The sequence below is a fragment of the Aythya marila genome (genome assembly GCF_965140915.1).
Source record: "Aythya marila genome assembly, chromosome: 4".
Classification (NCBI taxonomy): domain Eukaryota; kingdom Metazoa; phylum Chordata; class Aves; order Anseriformes; family Anatidae; genus Aythya; species Aythya marila.
In genome coordinates this window covers 63542715-63555390 of record NC_139045.1, presented here as the reverse complement: position 1 = coordinate 63555390, position 12676 = coordinate 63542715, and the positions used below count along the sequence as shown (strand labels likewise).

At 36.5% G+C, this 12676-nt stretch overlaps 1 protein-coding gene across 2 annotated transcripts; it reads left to right on the top strand.

The window, feature by feature from the left end:
- Positions 1 to 26: 26 nt before the first annotated feature.
- Positions 27 to 11414, top strand: LYAR (Ly1 antibody reactive). Of its 2 annotated transcripts, XM_082758924.1 has the most exons (10): positions 27 to 118; positions 618 to 806; positions 2219 to 2333; positions 3843 to 3950; positions 4843 to 4926; positions 5526 to 5871; positions 6149 to 6253; positions 7132 to 7217; positions 7539 to 7616; positions 10979 to 11414. In XM_082758924.1, the coding sequence occupies exons 2-10, from the start codon at positions 685 to 687 to the stop codon at positions 11000 to 11002; spliced, it is 1068 nt and encodes a 355-aa protein (XP_082615050.1). In that variant the 5' UTR covers positions 27 to 118; positions 618 to 684; the 3' UTR covers positions 11003 to 11414. The 2 variants fall into 2 exon arrangements, with proteins under 2 accessions (XP_082615050.1, XP_082615049.1); XM_082758923.1 differs by lacking the exon at positions 10979 to 11414 and having other exon boundaries at positions 7539 to 9356.
- Positions 11415 to 12676: the final 1262 nt, after the last annotated feature.

The window sequence follows — 12676 nt, the reverse complement described above, 5'->3', positions numbered from 1 at the left end:
CGCCGCTCTTTCCGCTTCCTCCCCGGCGGAGGCTCGGAGGAGCGGGGCGGAGGGAGCCGAGGGCCGCCCCCGGCGCAGGCGCGGAGCGACTGGAGCGGGAGCGGGGCGGCGGGCGCAGGCACGTGCCATTGCCCTGAGCGGGTTGACCTGGTGGCCCGGGGGGCTGAGGTGGGGGGGATTCGGGGGGACCGGGAATCGCCGCCTGCCAAGCGATAGGCTCGGGGCTGGGAGGAAAGCCCGGGGTCGGGGAGAGCTGGTGGGAGAGAGATGGTGGGGATATGGGGTGCTGCAGCCAGTTGGGAAAGGCGCTGGTGAAAGTCGAGCCGTAGGACTGTTAAAGGGGAGAGGTGAACTTCACGAGGAATCGCCGGTGGTCGTAGTCAGAGCTTTTTTGTTTTCTATTAAAGGTGGGCAGCAGCGTTTGGCAGTCATAAAGTTTGCGGACAAACGAGAAGATCCTGGGAGTGACTGGTTTCACAGTTACAGGGTTCAGGGTTGCTGGTTTCACTTGTGCTCGAGATACCAGACAAAATGAGTTTTAGATGTACAGCGATTTTCAACCATCTGAACGCTTCTTTCAAGTTGTAAAAGCAAGGCCCTCCTTTTTGTCTTTCTAGGGCTGTGCCTGTGTGGGGAGGAGAAGGAGCGTGCCTGTTTGAGGGGAGCTGCCGCCCGCTCGCCAACATGGTTGTTTTCACGTGCAATACCTGCGGAGAGTCTGTGAAGAAAGCACAAGTTGAAAAACATGTGAACATCTGCAGAAACTGCCAGTGCCTTTCTTGCATGGATTGTGGCAAGGATTTCTGGTAGGTAAATTCTGGGAAATAGCCTTCTTCACTCTGCAGTGGGTGTCACAAATTTAAAGTTTTTCTTTGGTGTGTTGGAATTAACTTTGGCAATGTCTGGGTAATTCAATTTTATATTCCACTTTTCAAATAATTCAAATTTATATTCCCACTTTTAAGTGGGAACGTTTATTTCAAACTTAATCATCAAAGCGTGAACAAGGGCTTTGGAGGTTCTCCTGAACTGGCAGAAAGATGTGCAGCAACACTCCTTGCACTTACTTGTCCAGAGTGGAAGTGTGAGCAGCTTTTGGTATCTTTCCTGATCCTACTTGGACATTGGCATAAGACTGACAAGAATCATGATTTATGTTGCTGGGAAAGCCGTTAGCATTAGATAAAGCAGGCTGAGAATATGCACTGAGAGTATGCACTCAGACCATTTCTACACACTGGATACTACTTCTAGGCATTGCTAGAAGTAATATTGCTATGCTTGTCATTCCTTAAATGTTAATTGAAGTATTAAGTTAGGCAGCTGAATATTAAAATTTAAATCCTTCGGGGAAAATTATGGGTTTCCAAGATACAGTATTGGGAAGTTGCCTAACAGCCAAGTGACATTAGAGTGTTCACAGTAAGAAGATGCTATTCTTAGGCATTGTGATCTGTGACCAAAGGACAATTAAACCACATTGTAATCAGAATTGCAGTTTTTTATTTTTTTAACTATTATTTCATCTTTCGATTCACAGCTGTTTTTATTCTGCTACTGCAGAGAGAGTGAAATTGTCAGTAATGTACAAAATGCTGAACTTGTCACTTCTCATAAGCACTTCTCTCTTGTCACACAGAAGAAAGCAGTGCTACTATCTGCTTTCAAAATACAAATGTATTTGTCTAAGAAAATGAGATTATTCTCAAATAATGGTTTTATTTCCAGGTACTTACTTCACTGACAAAAGATTAAGATTTGTGGTAATTGTTCCTTTTTGGGGGCACTTACACGTTGATTAAAGCTGCATTACTATGCTAGTGTATCCGTATTTAGAAATTAGTTTTTTGCAAGCATTTTTACCTGTCTTACTAATTTTAAAGTGTGTCGATGTGAGTACAAGTATTTGCTAACAGCTTTGCATATTACATGAATAAATGTGTGTAAGACTTATTAATAAATGCAGCAGTATACTGAAGACTCAGATCTCATTTTGCAAGTCAAATTTCTGCTAAATGCTGTAGCATGACAAAAACGTAAGCAGTCATATAAGCATGTACTTAACCATGTTGAGCTTTTCTTACATGAGCATTGACAGTATTGAGGCATAAATGACAGATGCTACCTATTACTTCAGTTTCCTGATTACATAAGTGTTGCATAGTTTGTAGGACTGAAATGCTTTACAGAACTGTAGTTAAAAATCTTCTTTGTTCAGGGGTGATGACTATAAGGACCATGTGAAGTGTGTAAGTGAAGACCAGAAATATGGTGGAAAGGATTTTGAAGCCAAAGCTAACAAAGGAGATGCTAAACAACAGGAGTGGATTCAGGTAAGGTTTATATTAAATTCTGATACGATAAATAACTGTTGATGATAATTGTTAAAGATATTAGAGAGTCTCTACTGGATAAAACCGAAGATCTGTGTTTCCCAATATTTACGACATTCTTTTGGCAGGTCTGTTGCTCCTGCTGGTAAGAAATACACCTTGTGTTTATTTCAAATCTATCTCCTTCTAGTTTTTACAGTTCCACTCTATCCTTGTGAAATGAGGTTACAAGAACTACATAAACTGTTCAAGATATGGATGAACTGTAGACTTTATTACTTTGTGTCACAATGTTGTTTGCTGCTTCTTTCTTTGCTCTTAATGACTTTTGTCCATTATTTTGCTCTTTTTTTCCGGTTGCTCCTGATCATTGTGTTGACATTTTCATAGAATTGGCAATTCCAACCCCAAGATCTTGTTTCTAAGCACCAGTGGTCAACTTAAACCCTGTCGTTTTAAAGACCTTCCTGGAATTCTTCACGGTCCTCATCCTGCATAGCTTCATATCATCAGGAAAATTTTCCTGCCCTCTTTTCAGATCATTTGTAAATATGTCGCATAGCAGAGTACGGATCACAGAAGACATCTCCTACAATTCCTGTCCTAATAACCTGCCCTCTTTTGGCTATTAGTTTCCTTTAAGGGCTTTAAGAAGAAACTTAAAAGCATGTTTTTTAAACCCCATTATATGAATTTAGTTCATCTTTATCCACGGATTTGTTGACTTCTATCTCATATAGAAGACAATCCAACAAAGTATTAAGTACTACATTCATCCTCAAGGCATATAAAAAATACTGTTAAAGTCAACAGGTTAGTGTCGTTGTTGAGATATAACATCATCAGAATTTCGAAGGCAGTATGATGTGAATGCTGTTGCTATGAAAACTGTCAGTAGTAAGTATCTTCTGCACAGAAAAGAGAGGAATTACTGACAGGTCCATAAAACCTTTCGGTAAGCAGATTTTCACAAGTAGAGGAAGGATTTCCAGTGGCTGCATCTTTAAATAATGGTAAGCTCAGAGTACAGTGTGAGCTTTCTGCCACAGCAAGCAGCAGTGCTGTTCAAGTAACTCGAGCCTGCTTTTCATAGTTAACTCCAGAAATTAAAATTCTACAAAAAACAATCAAGCAGTTGATGGTTCCTTTAATCAATGCAGACCCTTTTCACAGGACTCCACTGTATTAACTTTAACAATTTTTTTTAACAATTAACTGTACAGTTAATTTACTTTAAAATGCTTTTATTATAGGTTGTAACTTGGTGAGCAGTCCTGATTGTCTCTGCTTAGTGCATAAGTATGAATATTTATAGAGGTAACTGATGCTTATGCAATCTAATGATAAAACTAAAGGTTAGTGTTTTTTTTCATGCTTATTGAGTGGATTCAGCAGGCTGTACAGTCTGTGTGTGATTTCTGTCAAATGTATTTCCAACTTGCATACCTTGCACGCATCATTTGATCGTTACGCTGCTTTGCTGATTTCATTCTGGTTTTCTTCATTCAGAAAATTCATGAAGTAGTGAAGAAGCCAAATATCAGCCCTAAAGTGCGGAACATTTTGGAGCAAATGCGTATCTTTGATAACATTCCAAGAAAAAAAGCAAAATTTCAGGTATGTTTTAAGAGATTTTTAGTGGTCTGTGCAGTGAGCTTAAAAATAGACTTTCTGAGCGAGTGCCATTCTTTCAACAAAGGTGATACAAATTGCTTTATTTGAGCATTGGGAAGTGGATAGTGTAATAGCCAAGTTTCAAATAGGATATGTTTGAAACATATTTCTCTTTTTATAGAAGGACTCTCTACAGCGCAATTTTAATTAGTTGTTAAGCCAGAGACTCACAAAGTTTGTCAGACTTGGAGATTAGGCTTGGATGGTTCCATGTGTAGGCTTGTTCATTTTTCTAAAAACTTTTTTTTTTTTTTTTTTAATTTGCAATTCCTATTGAATGTCCATATTCTTAGACATATTTTTAAAGAATTCTGATTTCTGTGACTCTGGTTTCTTTGAGATGCTCTTTCTTTAAGAATTTTTCTGTTGCTCAGCATTCTGACTCAATCTCCCAAAGGATGCTTCACTGAATTTTGCTTCACAGGCATAGCAGATTCCAAATGTTTTATGTTGTATCAGTAAAGAATTACAACTAGGCCTTTTTTTTTTCCCCTTCCACTGCCAAAAGGTTTAACAGGACATTAACACAACCAGCACTGTTAAAAAACTTGAGAGTAGTCTTTAATATTAACCTCTTCTGGATTACTGTTGGTGAGAAAACTGAAAGGCATGGCATAGGCGTTAATATGTAGGTACAAAACAGAACAATTTAGCATGGAGTTATAAGGTATTCATAGAAAGTAAACATCCAACCAGATCTTCATCACAAGCAGTAATCAAATTCTTAAATTAAAAAAAAATATAAAATTGGACATATGGTACTCAAGAAAAAAATGAGATGCACCTTTTTAAGTTATTGCTTGTGTCTGTTGTTTTTTTTTTTTTTCCTGCACAGAATTGGATGAAGAACAGTTTGAGAATTACTGACACAACTTTGCAAGACCAGGTGTGGGATATTTTTTCTGAAGCAACCAGAGATGTAAGTTAAGTTAGATGTTCAATATCAAACAACAGGAATGCAGTCAAAAATGTTTATCTGCATAGCTCTTAAGTTACAGGAGAGACAACTCTTACTACTTCTAGCAAACATATATTAAAAGACTACATGGACACTTCTTTGAGCTGCACATTGCCTATCACTTGTATTCTGGTAATATGACTAATTGCTAATAGCAGTTTCAGAAAAGTATCTTTGCCTGCTAACGAGGGTTTGCTGACTATTGTTTTAATGTAGGAAGTACCTAATAGTCTGTCTTGCCATATTCATGTTTTCTGGCATTCGCATCAACCTTGTGCGCTTAGAAATTGCAATACTGCATTTTAAATGCCTTGAGAATTGAGTATTTAAACATGTATCAAAGTAATAAATACACTATTTACATAATGCAACATATTTTGTAAAACATAGAAAAATAAAATTAAGCAGATCTAAAGATTTTTGTTGCAAGATAACACTTTGCCTGTGATGTTAAGACCAAATTCAGGATATTGGTGGCGTTCATGAATAATGTACTGGATAAAAGTTGCATTATCAAAAAAGGCATGTAAAAATTCTAATAATCTGTCTTTGAACAAAAGGTGTCAAGCAAAAAAGAACTTGACAAACCACAAGAGAAGGAAGAAGTCCAGACTGCAGAAATTGGGGAAAAAACAGTGGCAAAAGAAAATGGAGTTACAGATGATAAAATTGAGCGGAAAAAGAATAAGAGAGAACGAAAAGAAGAGAGACAAAAGAACAACAAGAAAGAGAAAAAAGAACTGAAATTGGAAAACCAGCCTGCAAACTCAGAAACAAAAAAGAATAAAAAGTCTAAAAAAGGAAAGGAGAGCTTGGAGAATGAATTTGAAATAAATGGAAATGGCCATCAGAATGAAATAGAAGAGGAAACAAATAGAAAGAAACGCAAACATAAACATGCAGAAGGTATCCATCCTATTTAATGTATTATTGTGTTAGAGACTTGTCAGTGCCTTAAAGATCAATAATCTACTTCAGTAGAATTTTTCAATCAGTTAACATTGCATATACAAAATTTGATTTATTTTTTTAACACGCTGGTTGTAGTCAGTCCTTTTACAAAATGTGAACATCTTAGCCAATACAATCTTCTTTTACAAGAACAGAAACTGTCTTTAAAGAATGTTTCTTCTAATTTACTGCTTTTTTGTGAATATTATTTTCATTCAATTTTCACCTCTAGAGGAACCTCATATCACAAAGAAGAGAATGAAAACTGAAAGCATTTCAGAAGACATGGAAACAGAAAACACCAATGGCAATGAAGAAACTGTGGGAACAGATAAAGGTATTATTAAAGGGGGAGTTCTAGCAGTTAAAAAACTATTCTGCAAAAGACCTAGTGCAGAATTTAAGTGCAATACTTTTGCAGCAAGCTATGCAATAAGTTGTGCCTCAGTCATAGCATTCTGTTCCAAAGGAAGTAGCCTGTGCTACACTGTACACCTGGTGCTGAATTCTCTCATGTTACTTTTGTGCTAGCAACCTTCAGCCACTCTTACTTTCACTAACAGTGAGGAATTTGGCATATTTGTTTCACCACGTTAGGTTTCTTCCCTGCTGCCATGCACCTTAGCTAATATAGAAGAAAAATGATGGCAGTTTTGTCTCTCTTGTATTTGTGTATTTATTACATCCCCATTTTTGCTCATTGAATCATAAATTTGAGGTTTATCTGTGTTTGACCTTAACTTATGCTTAGGTAAGCCAATGCACTTCATTACTATTGGAAAATACCTGTACTTGAACATGGAGATTGTGTATTTGGAAACTTAATTTGCTAATTTATTTTGGAAACCAATTAATGACCTCTGAAGTGGGTATTGTGTGAAAGTCTCTGTTTTTGCTGTAAGGGTGGGAAGATGGGATATTCCCAACTGCTCCTGTGTTAAGTAAAGGTTACTGCTTTATAGCCGAAACACAGAACTTCAGTAAAAGCAACCCAGCATGTTGGTTCTTCGTGGCTATCCTATTAAAATCTTCAGAAACAGCACATACTGACTTAAGACACCCTGTTGTAGTAGGGTCAGTAAGGTAACAGTGAAATGTGATGGTAGCTGGATTGGTTTTAGAAGTAGTAGGTTGAAGGCTGGTTCTTGCTAGAGAAGACTTGGAAATACCTGATTTTACTTACAGTATTATATAAATTGCTTAATTATTCTCTAGGTAAATTCAACTGGAAAGGAACCATCAAAGCAGTTCTGAAACAAGCTCCAGACAATGAAATTTCAATTAAAAAACTACGAAAAAAGGTATAGTAGAACACCTTTTTTGTTCTTAAATCTACTTTGGTCTTGAGATTTTTTTTTTCTGTAATTACAAAGTTTATAAAAACCTCTCCCATATAAACAAATATGTTTGACATTATTTAACAGAACATCAATTGACAGAATGTCAGGTGGACATATTTTTTAGAGCTTACTAGAATAGAGAGGAAATTCAGTGCAGGAAATTCTGCAAAGAAACAATAACACGATGGATTCCATGGTACTTTTAATACAATAACATTAATGTATTATTGCTCTATTGTATCATCTTTACTAACTGAAATCTCTTCCTCTTTCTTTGTGCAGGTTATAGCTCAGTATTATGCAGTAGCTGGTGAGCATCACAAATCAGAAGAGGATATCCTAGCCATATTTAATAAGAAAGTGAGTAACAATCCCAAATTCAAAGTTTTAAAGGACAAAGTGAAACTCCTGAAGTAAGAGTTTTCATACTTTCCGTAACATTTGCATTTTAGACTTAGAGACTGAGTAAAATGCTCCTGACAAGTATACAAACATCATGCATAGGTCTCAGTTTAAATGGTTTGTATGTATGAGAGCAGAATTTAAGACTGGATTCCTCTTCTTTTTCTAAATTTATCACGGAACATTTGGGATATGCTGCATATCTGTTTTCAGATATTTTATTTTCTGATTTTTATGGAAAAGTATATTTTTTTGTACGAGTTTTAAGAGGCATTGAAAATAGTTGTTGCCTAACTATATTGAAATTCTTCCAGTAATGGACGTAATTTATAGGCATGAATGTTTTTCAGGACTTGGATTGTGTGGCTTTTTGTAGAAACTATTGTAAGAGCAAATTTTCACATTCAAAACCTCACTACGGAAATACGTGTTTTGTCGTGGTACAGTTTGAAATGATATGACTGCTAGCCCCTTTGTGCACTATAGCTTTTATACACAGGCTTTCATCACCAGTTAATTCTGTGTTGTAAAATGCATAATTACAGTGTCTGTCAAGTTTGTGTATATAATGTTACACATTCAGTGAAAATCTAAAGACTGTTACCTGTACATGCATAGCTACTTAATGTTTTAACAAGTAATGCAACCAACTTTGCTGTAAGCGGTGTCACATGACCTAAAATAAATGACTTTAAAACACCACCTTAAATAAAATAAATATTGCAGTTTACAATTATACAAAGACTGTGCATGAAATCCATAAAGTATATATAATTTGTTGTGTTGCAGTCACTGAAAGGATTTTAAAAGGCCAGAAACCTTACAAGAGACAGAGTTACATGGGAAAAGTTACTTGTTTATAGGGTTTATATGTTTATAAGTTTATAAACATATATAAATTGGTAAGTTTATAGGGTTTTAATCATATGCAAAATACTTCCAGACAGGGAATATCCTACCATGAAGTAATCTCTTAAGAACAGTAATGGAAAGCTAGTGAAAATTTCTTTCAGTAGGTGGTAATAGTGTTCTGGAAAATTATGTAGTGATTTCAGGAAGCTATGCAGGTATACATTTATAAAGTTCATAACTAAAATATCAGAATTTATAGAAATATTGAATATATTAAAAGCGTGAAAACTTTAATTGTCTGATACTCTGGGTCCAGTTTTTCTGAGTATATATTTGTCTTGTTTATAAGAAAGCTTGCAATAAAAATCCCTAATAAATTTATAAGGTCTCCTCACTAAATGCTTGTTGATTCATGCGAATAGCTTTGGAGAGAGGTGAATAAAACTTTTTTACAACTATGGAGAAACTTGGAGAAGTTATTTAAACACATTTCAAAAGCTTTGGTATGTGTTTTTGTTTTGTTTGTTTTTAATTTGGGAAAGGACACGAATAAGGCCTTGCCAGTGAAACTGACATTAATACAGTGCCATTAATCTTTTCGCTTTTTAATCTTACAACACATATTTATGTTGCATAAAGATCCTAAATAGCTCTGTTACAGGAATTGTTACAGTTTTTTTGTTTGTCTGTTTAGAATTCATTCCAAATCACGCCCTTTTCTTACTCATCTTCCACCATTGTTGACCATAACACGTTTTTGACACAAACATGTAGAAATTATACACATTTATATTAAAAATATAGACATCTGTTGTACTTTGCTAATTATACCCTAGGTTCTTGTGATGACACCAACAGTCACAGGTGCAGTCATCATCAGCTGCTGCGGTTGTGGCTGCTAATTTGAGATGTCTCCAACCTCTTCTCCCTACCTTCAAACTAAGCTGTAGTATCTCTTTCTATCCTACACTTCAAAATGCCAATCTCAGGATTGGTTTTCTCTGTATCCACCCCATTCTCAGCCAGCTGCTTTTAATTGCCTTTTTGTGGGAGCGCATGTCATAGCTCAGGTCAAGTTGAGAATGGGATGACACCAGCTCCCTCTGCCCAGTGCCTTGGGTAGTAGCAAAGCTGGTTACACTAGTAGTCAGCAACCTGCATTACCTGCCCATATTTTCACTAAAGGCTTAAGATTGTTGTGACATGCTCATGAAATTATCAGATACATGTACATCTTTTTTCCTTTGTCAAACTGCTAAAGGCAGTGTGGATTGTTCATTCTATGCATTTAAAAATAAAGATTCATGGCAAATTCTTATTTTGGAGTTTGTTGCAAGCTACCTTTCACTGGTTGGGAGAATGACAGTTTGTTGCTCATGGAAAGCATCGGCATTTTCTAATCTGTAGACAAAAAAAAAAAAAAAAAAGGATCTGTATCAGATGAAAGAGTTTTAAGAGTCTAAAGAACCTTTGAAGCTGTACAACAGTTGTATTTATGCAGGTGAACAGATATTTACATGGTTGCTGTCATTTCAGAGTTCTAGTGTCTCATGCTCAGGGTTTACTTCTGATCACTACACAACACCTGGGAATGAGGCAAAGCAGCAGACTAAATGATCAGAAACACTAAATGTTGGTTTAAAACAGAAAATAAGGAATATCATCTCAAAATGACAGTACACATGAGCTGAGAAGGATTTGCCCTATTTGCTCTTGACATTTTTTCGTACTGTAACTTGTGGTTTTTAATGGTTGAAATGCCTGACTTGCACTGTGCACGGGCACTGTTGTATTAGTAGCGCCTATGAGGGACTATAAATGTGACTTCTGCATCTTATTCTTCCCCTCTCTCTGTACAGGGCAAAGCAGATCAAGCTGCCAGTCAATTTTGATGTAAACATTTGGCAGATCTGGGGCAAATTAATGCCTCCTTATTGATGGTCAGTAGTGGGAGTTTATTGTGATCCTGTTATAATTAAAGTATTACTTCATTATATGTTATTAGAGTAGTATTCATTATCTGTTGGCAGAAAAAAGGGGTTTGGGGAAGGAATGTGCTTTTTAAGTTACTGTATTTTTCTTTCTGCATGTTCCTGGAAATACTATGCTATGGTGGAGGAGACTACACTTCTAATAACAGATCCCTTCAAGTGCTACTGAAGCCCATGTACAAGTTATGTACCCTGTGTGCTCTTCTGTTCTTTTTATTTATTTTTTTACTTTTTTTTTTGTACAGCCTTAAGATTTAGCTAATCCAAGGGGACAACAGTATCAGTTTATCTAAGATCTCTGATTGCATTCAGATAGCACGCAATATGTAAAAAGGATTATTCTAGCACAGCAGGGTGCAGCCCACAGTGTTAATTTGGAAACTTGCTGATTAGAGTTTAATTAATACATTCATTAAACATTATCTGATCCCAGCTTTTCAGTCAGATGATTAATTTTATTTTAATTTTATTAAATAGCTCTTAAATCAAAGTCCTGAGTGACTTTGGCATCTGTAACCTTCAAGAACGCGACAGGACTGTCATCCACCTGTGCATGCATGTATTTGAAGAAGGAAGCTCTAACCCACGGCTGCAGTGGTTCTGGGTGTTCTGCATTCACTTCTTGTAGCATTTTTTTAACTTTCCACAAATCATATGTTTAGCAGACATTGGTAATGTTAGCAGTCACGGTAAGTTGATGAGGAACAATCAGTTGGTATTAATATAGCATTACAAAATGTTCAAGAGTCTGTTCGTTGGCTTTCTAAATGGCATACTGCATCTCCATAAGATATGCATTATCACTAAAATTTTCCTTTCTAAAATAGTGTGTTGGAACTTGGATGTCTTGGGATGAAGGAGGAAAATGGAAGTAGATTAGAAAACTGCTTAAAGCTAGTGGCTTTCTTGATAAGTACAGCATCAGAATTTAATCACTGAAAAGAAAAAAGCTTCAAAGGATGTGTACTTATTTGTTGTGCTCAGCACTCCACTGTGCGGGTGCATTAGAGTAGTTCATTCTTCTTTCTTCCAGTGAAAACCAATCCTCCCACCTGGTGCTACAATCCGATTGCATCAGTACAATGCAGTCAGACCCCAACATGAGTAGTGGCTCATAGCTGATGCCCACAGGATACAGAGACCCAATACATTACTTCATTCGGAAACTTCTAAAGCTGTAACACTCACCCTTATTAGGAAATAAGAGAGCAAATATTAAACTTTTTGTGCAAGATAAGCAAAAAAGGGCATATTGTTCTATACATTGAGCTGTATTCACAGGTCACAAGATATCTCAATCAATATATTCAGCATTTGCCCCTTTCTTCTCCCAGTTTAGCTTTCAAGAAAAAACAAGAAAAAGTCCTCTAAGTTTCTTTTCTGCTCTGTCAGCCAAGAAAAGCAGCATATTGTGTTTCCCATTAGTACTTCTACAGGAAGTGTCATTTTATATTGAATTCTAAATTTCACTTGGACTAGAGGAAGTTTTACTGGTAACTGTTCTTTGCACTTGTTGAGATACAATTCCTTTTGCACCTGTATCCTACTGGTTTTCTTTGTACTTGTTCAGATACAATTCCTTTTGCACCTGCATCCTCATGCTTTTACAGTCTCACAAGGTAAGGGCTGAAACACCCTGAAACTTTTTGCTTAGATTGTTGGGTTCTTTTCTCCCCAAGACTGCCGATCCCAGACGTTAGTCCTTTGTCAAACAAATTTTATGGTTTATTTATCTCTCCTTTTTAATTTATATGAGAAGACTTGGAATTATCATTTCAAATAGAGACTGCACACTGCTCCTCTGATTGGATATTTTGTATAGCAACAGCTCTCGATATTCAACTTCCCCTCTGAATTATATCAGAAGTAAAATAACTGACTTCATACAGAATTAGTTTTATCATACCCGAAATTACTTGAAATAAACAGAATAACAGAAACCGTGTCTCTGTCTGCCTACCCACCAATGCTATTCTCAGACTTTTAGGTAGAATGCATTACTATTAAAATCAAAACCCTAATTGAAGCCTGATTACTGAGTTAAGCTCAATGTTCACATGCATTTGTCTTATTAGAAAAGAAGGTGCTTTTAAACATACTACGATCTTCATCTAAGACAGCATGAATAAAAGCAGAAGAGAACACGTTTATTGGTATCTGATAGGATGTGCAGAG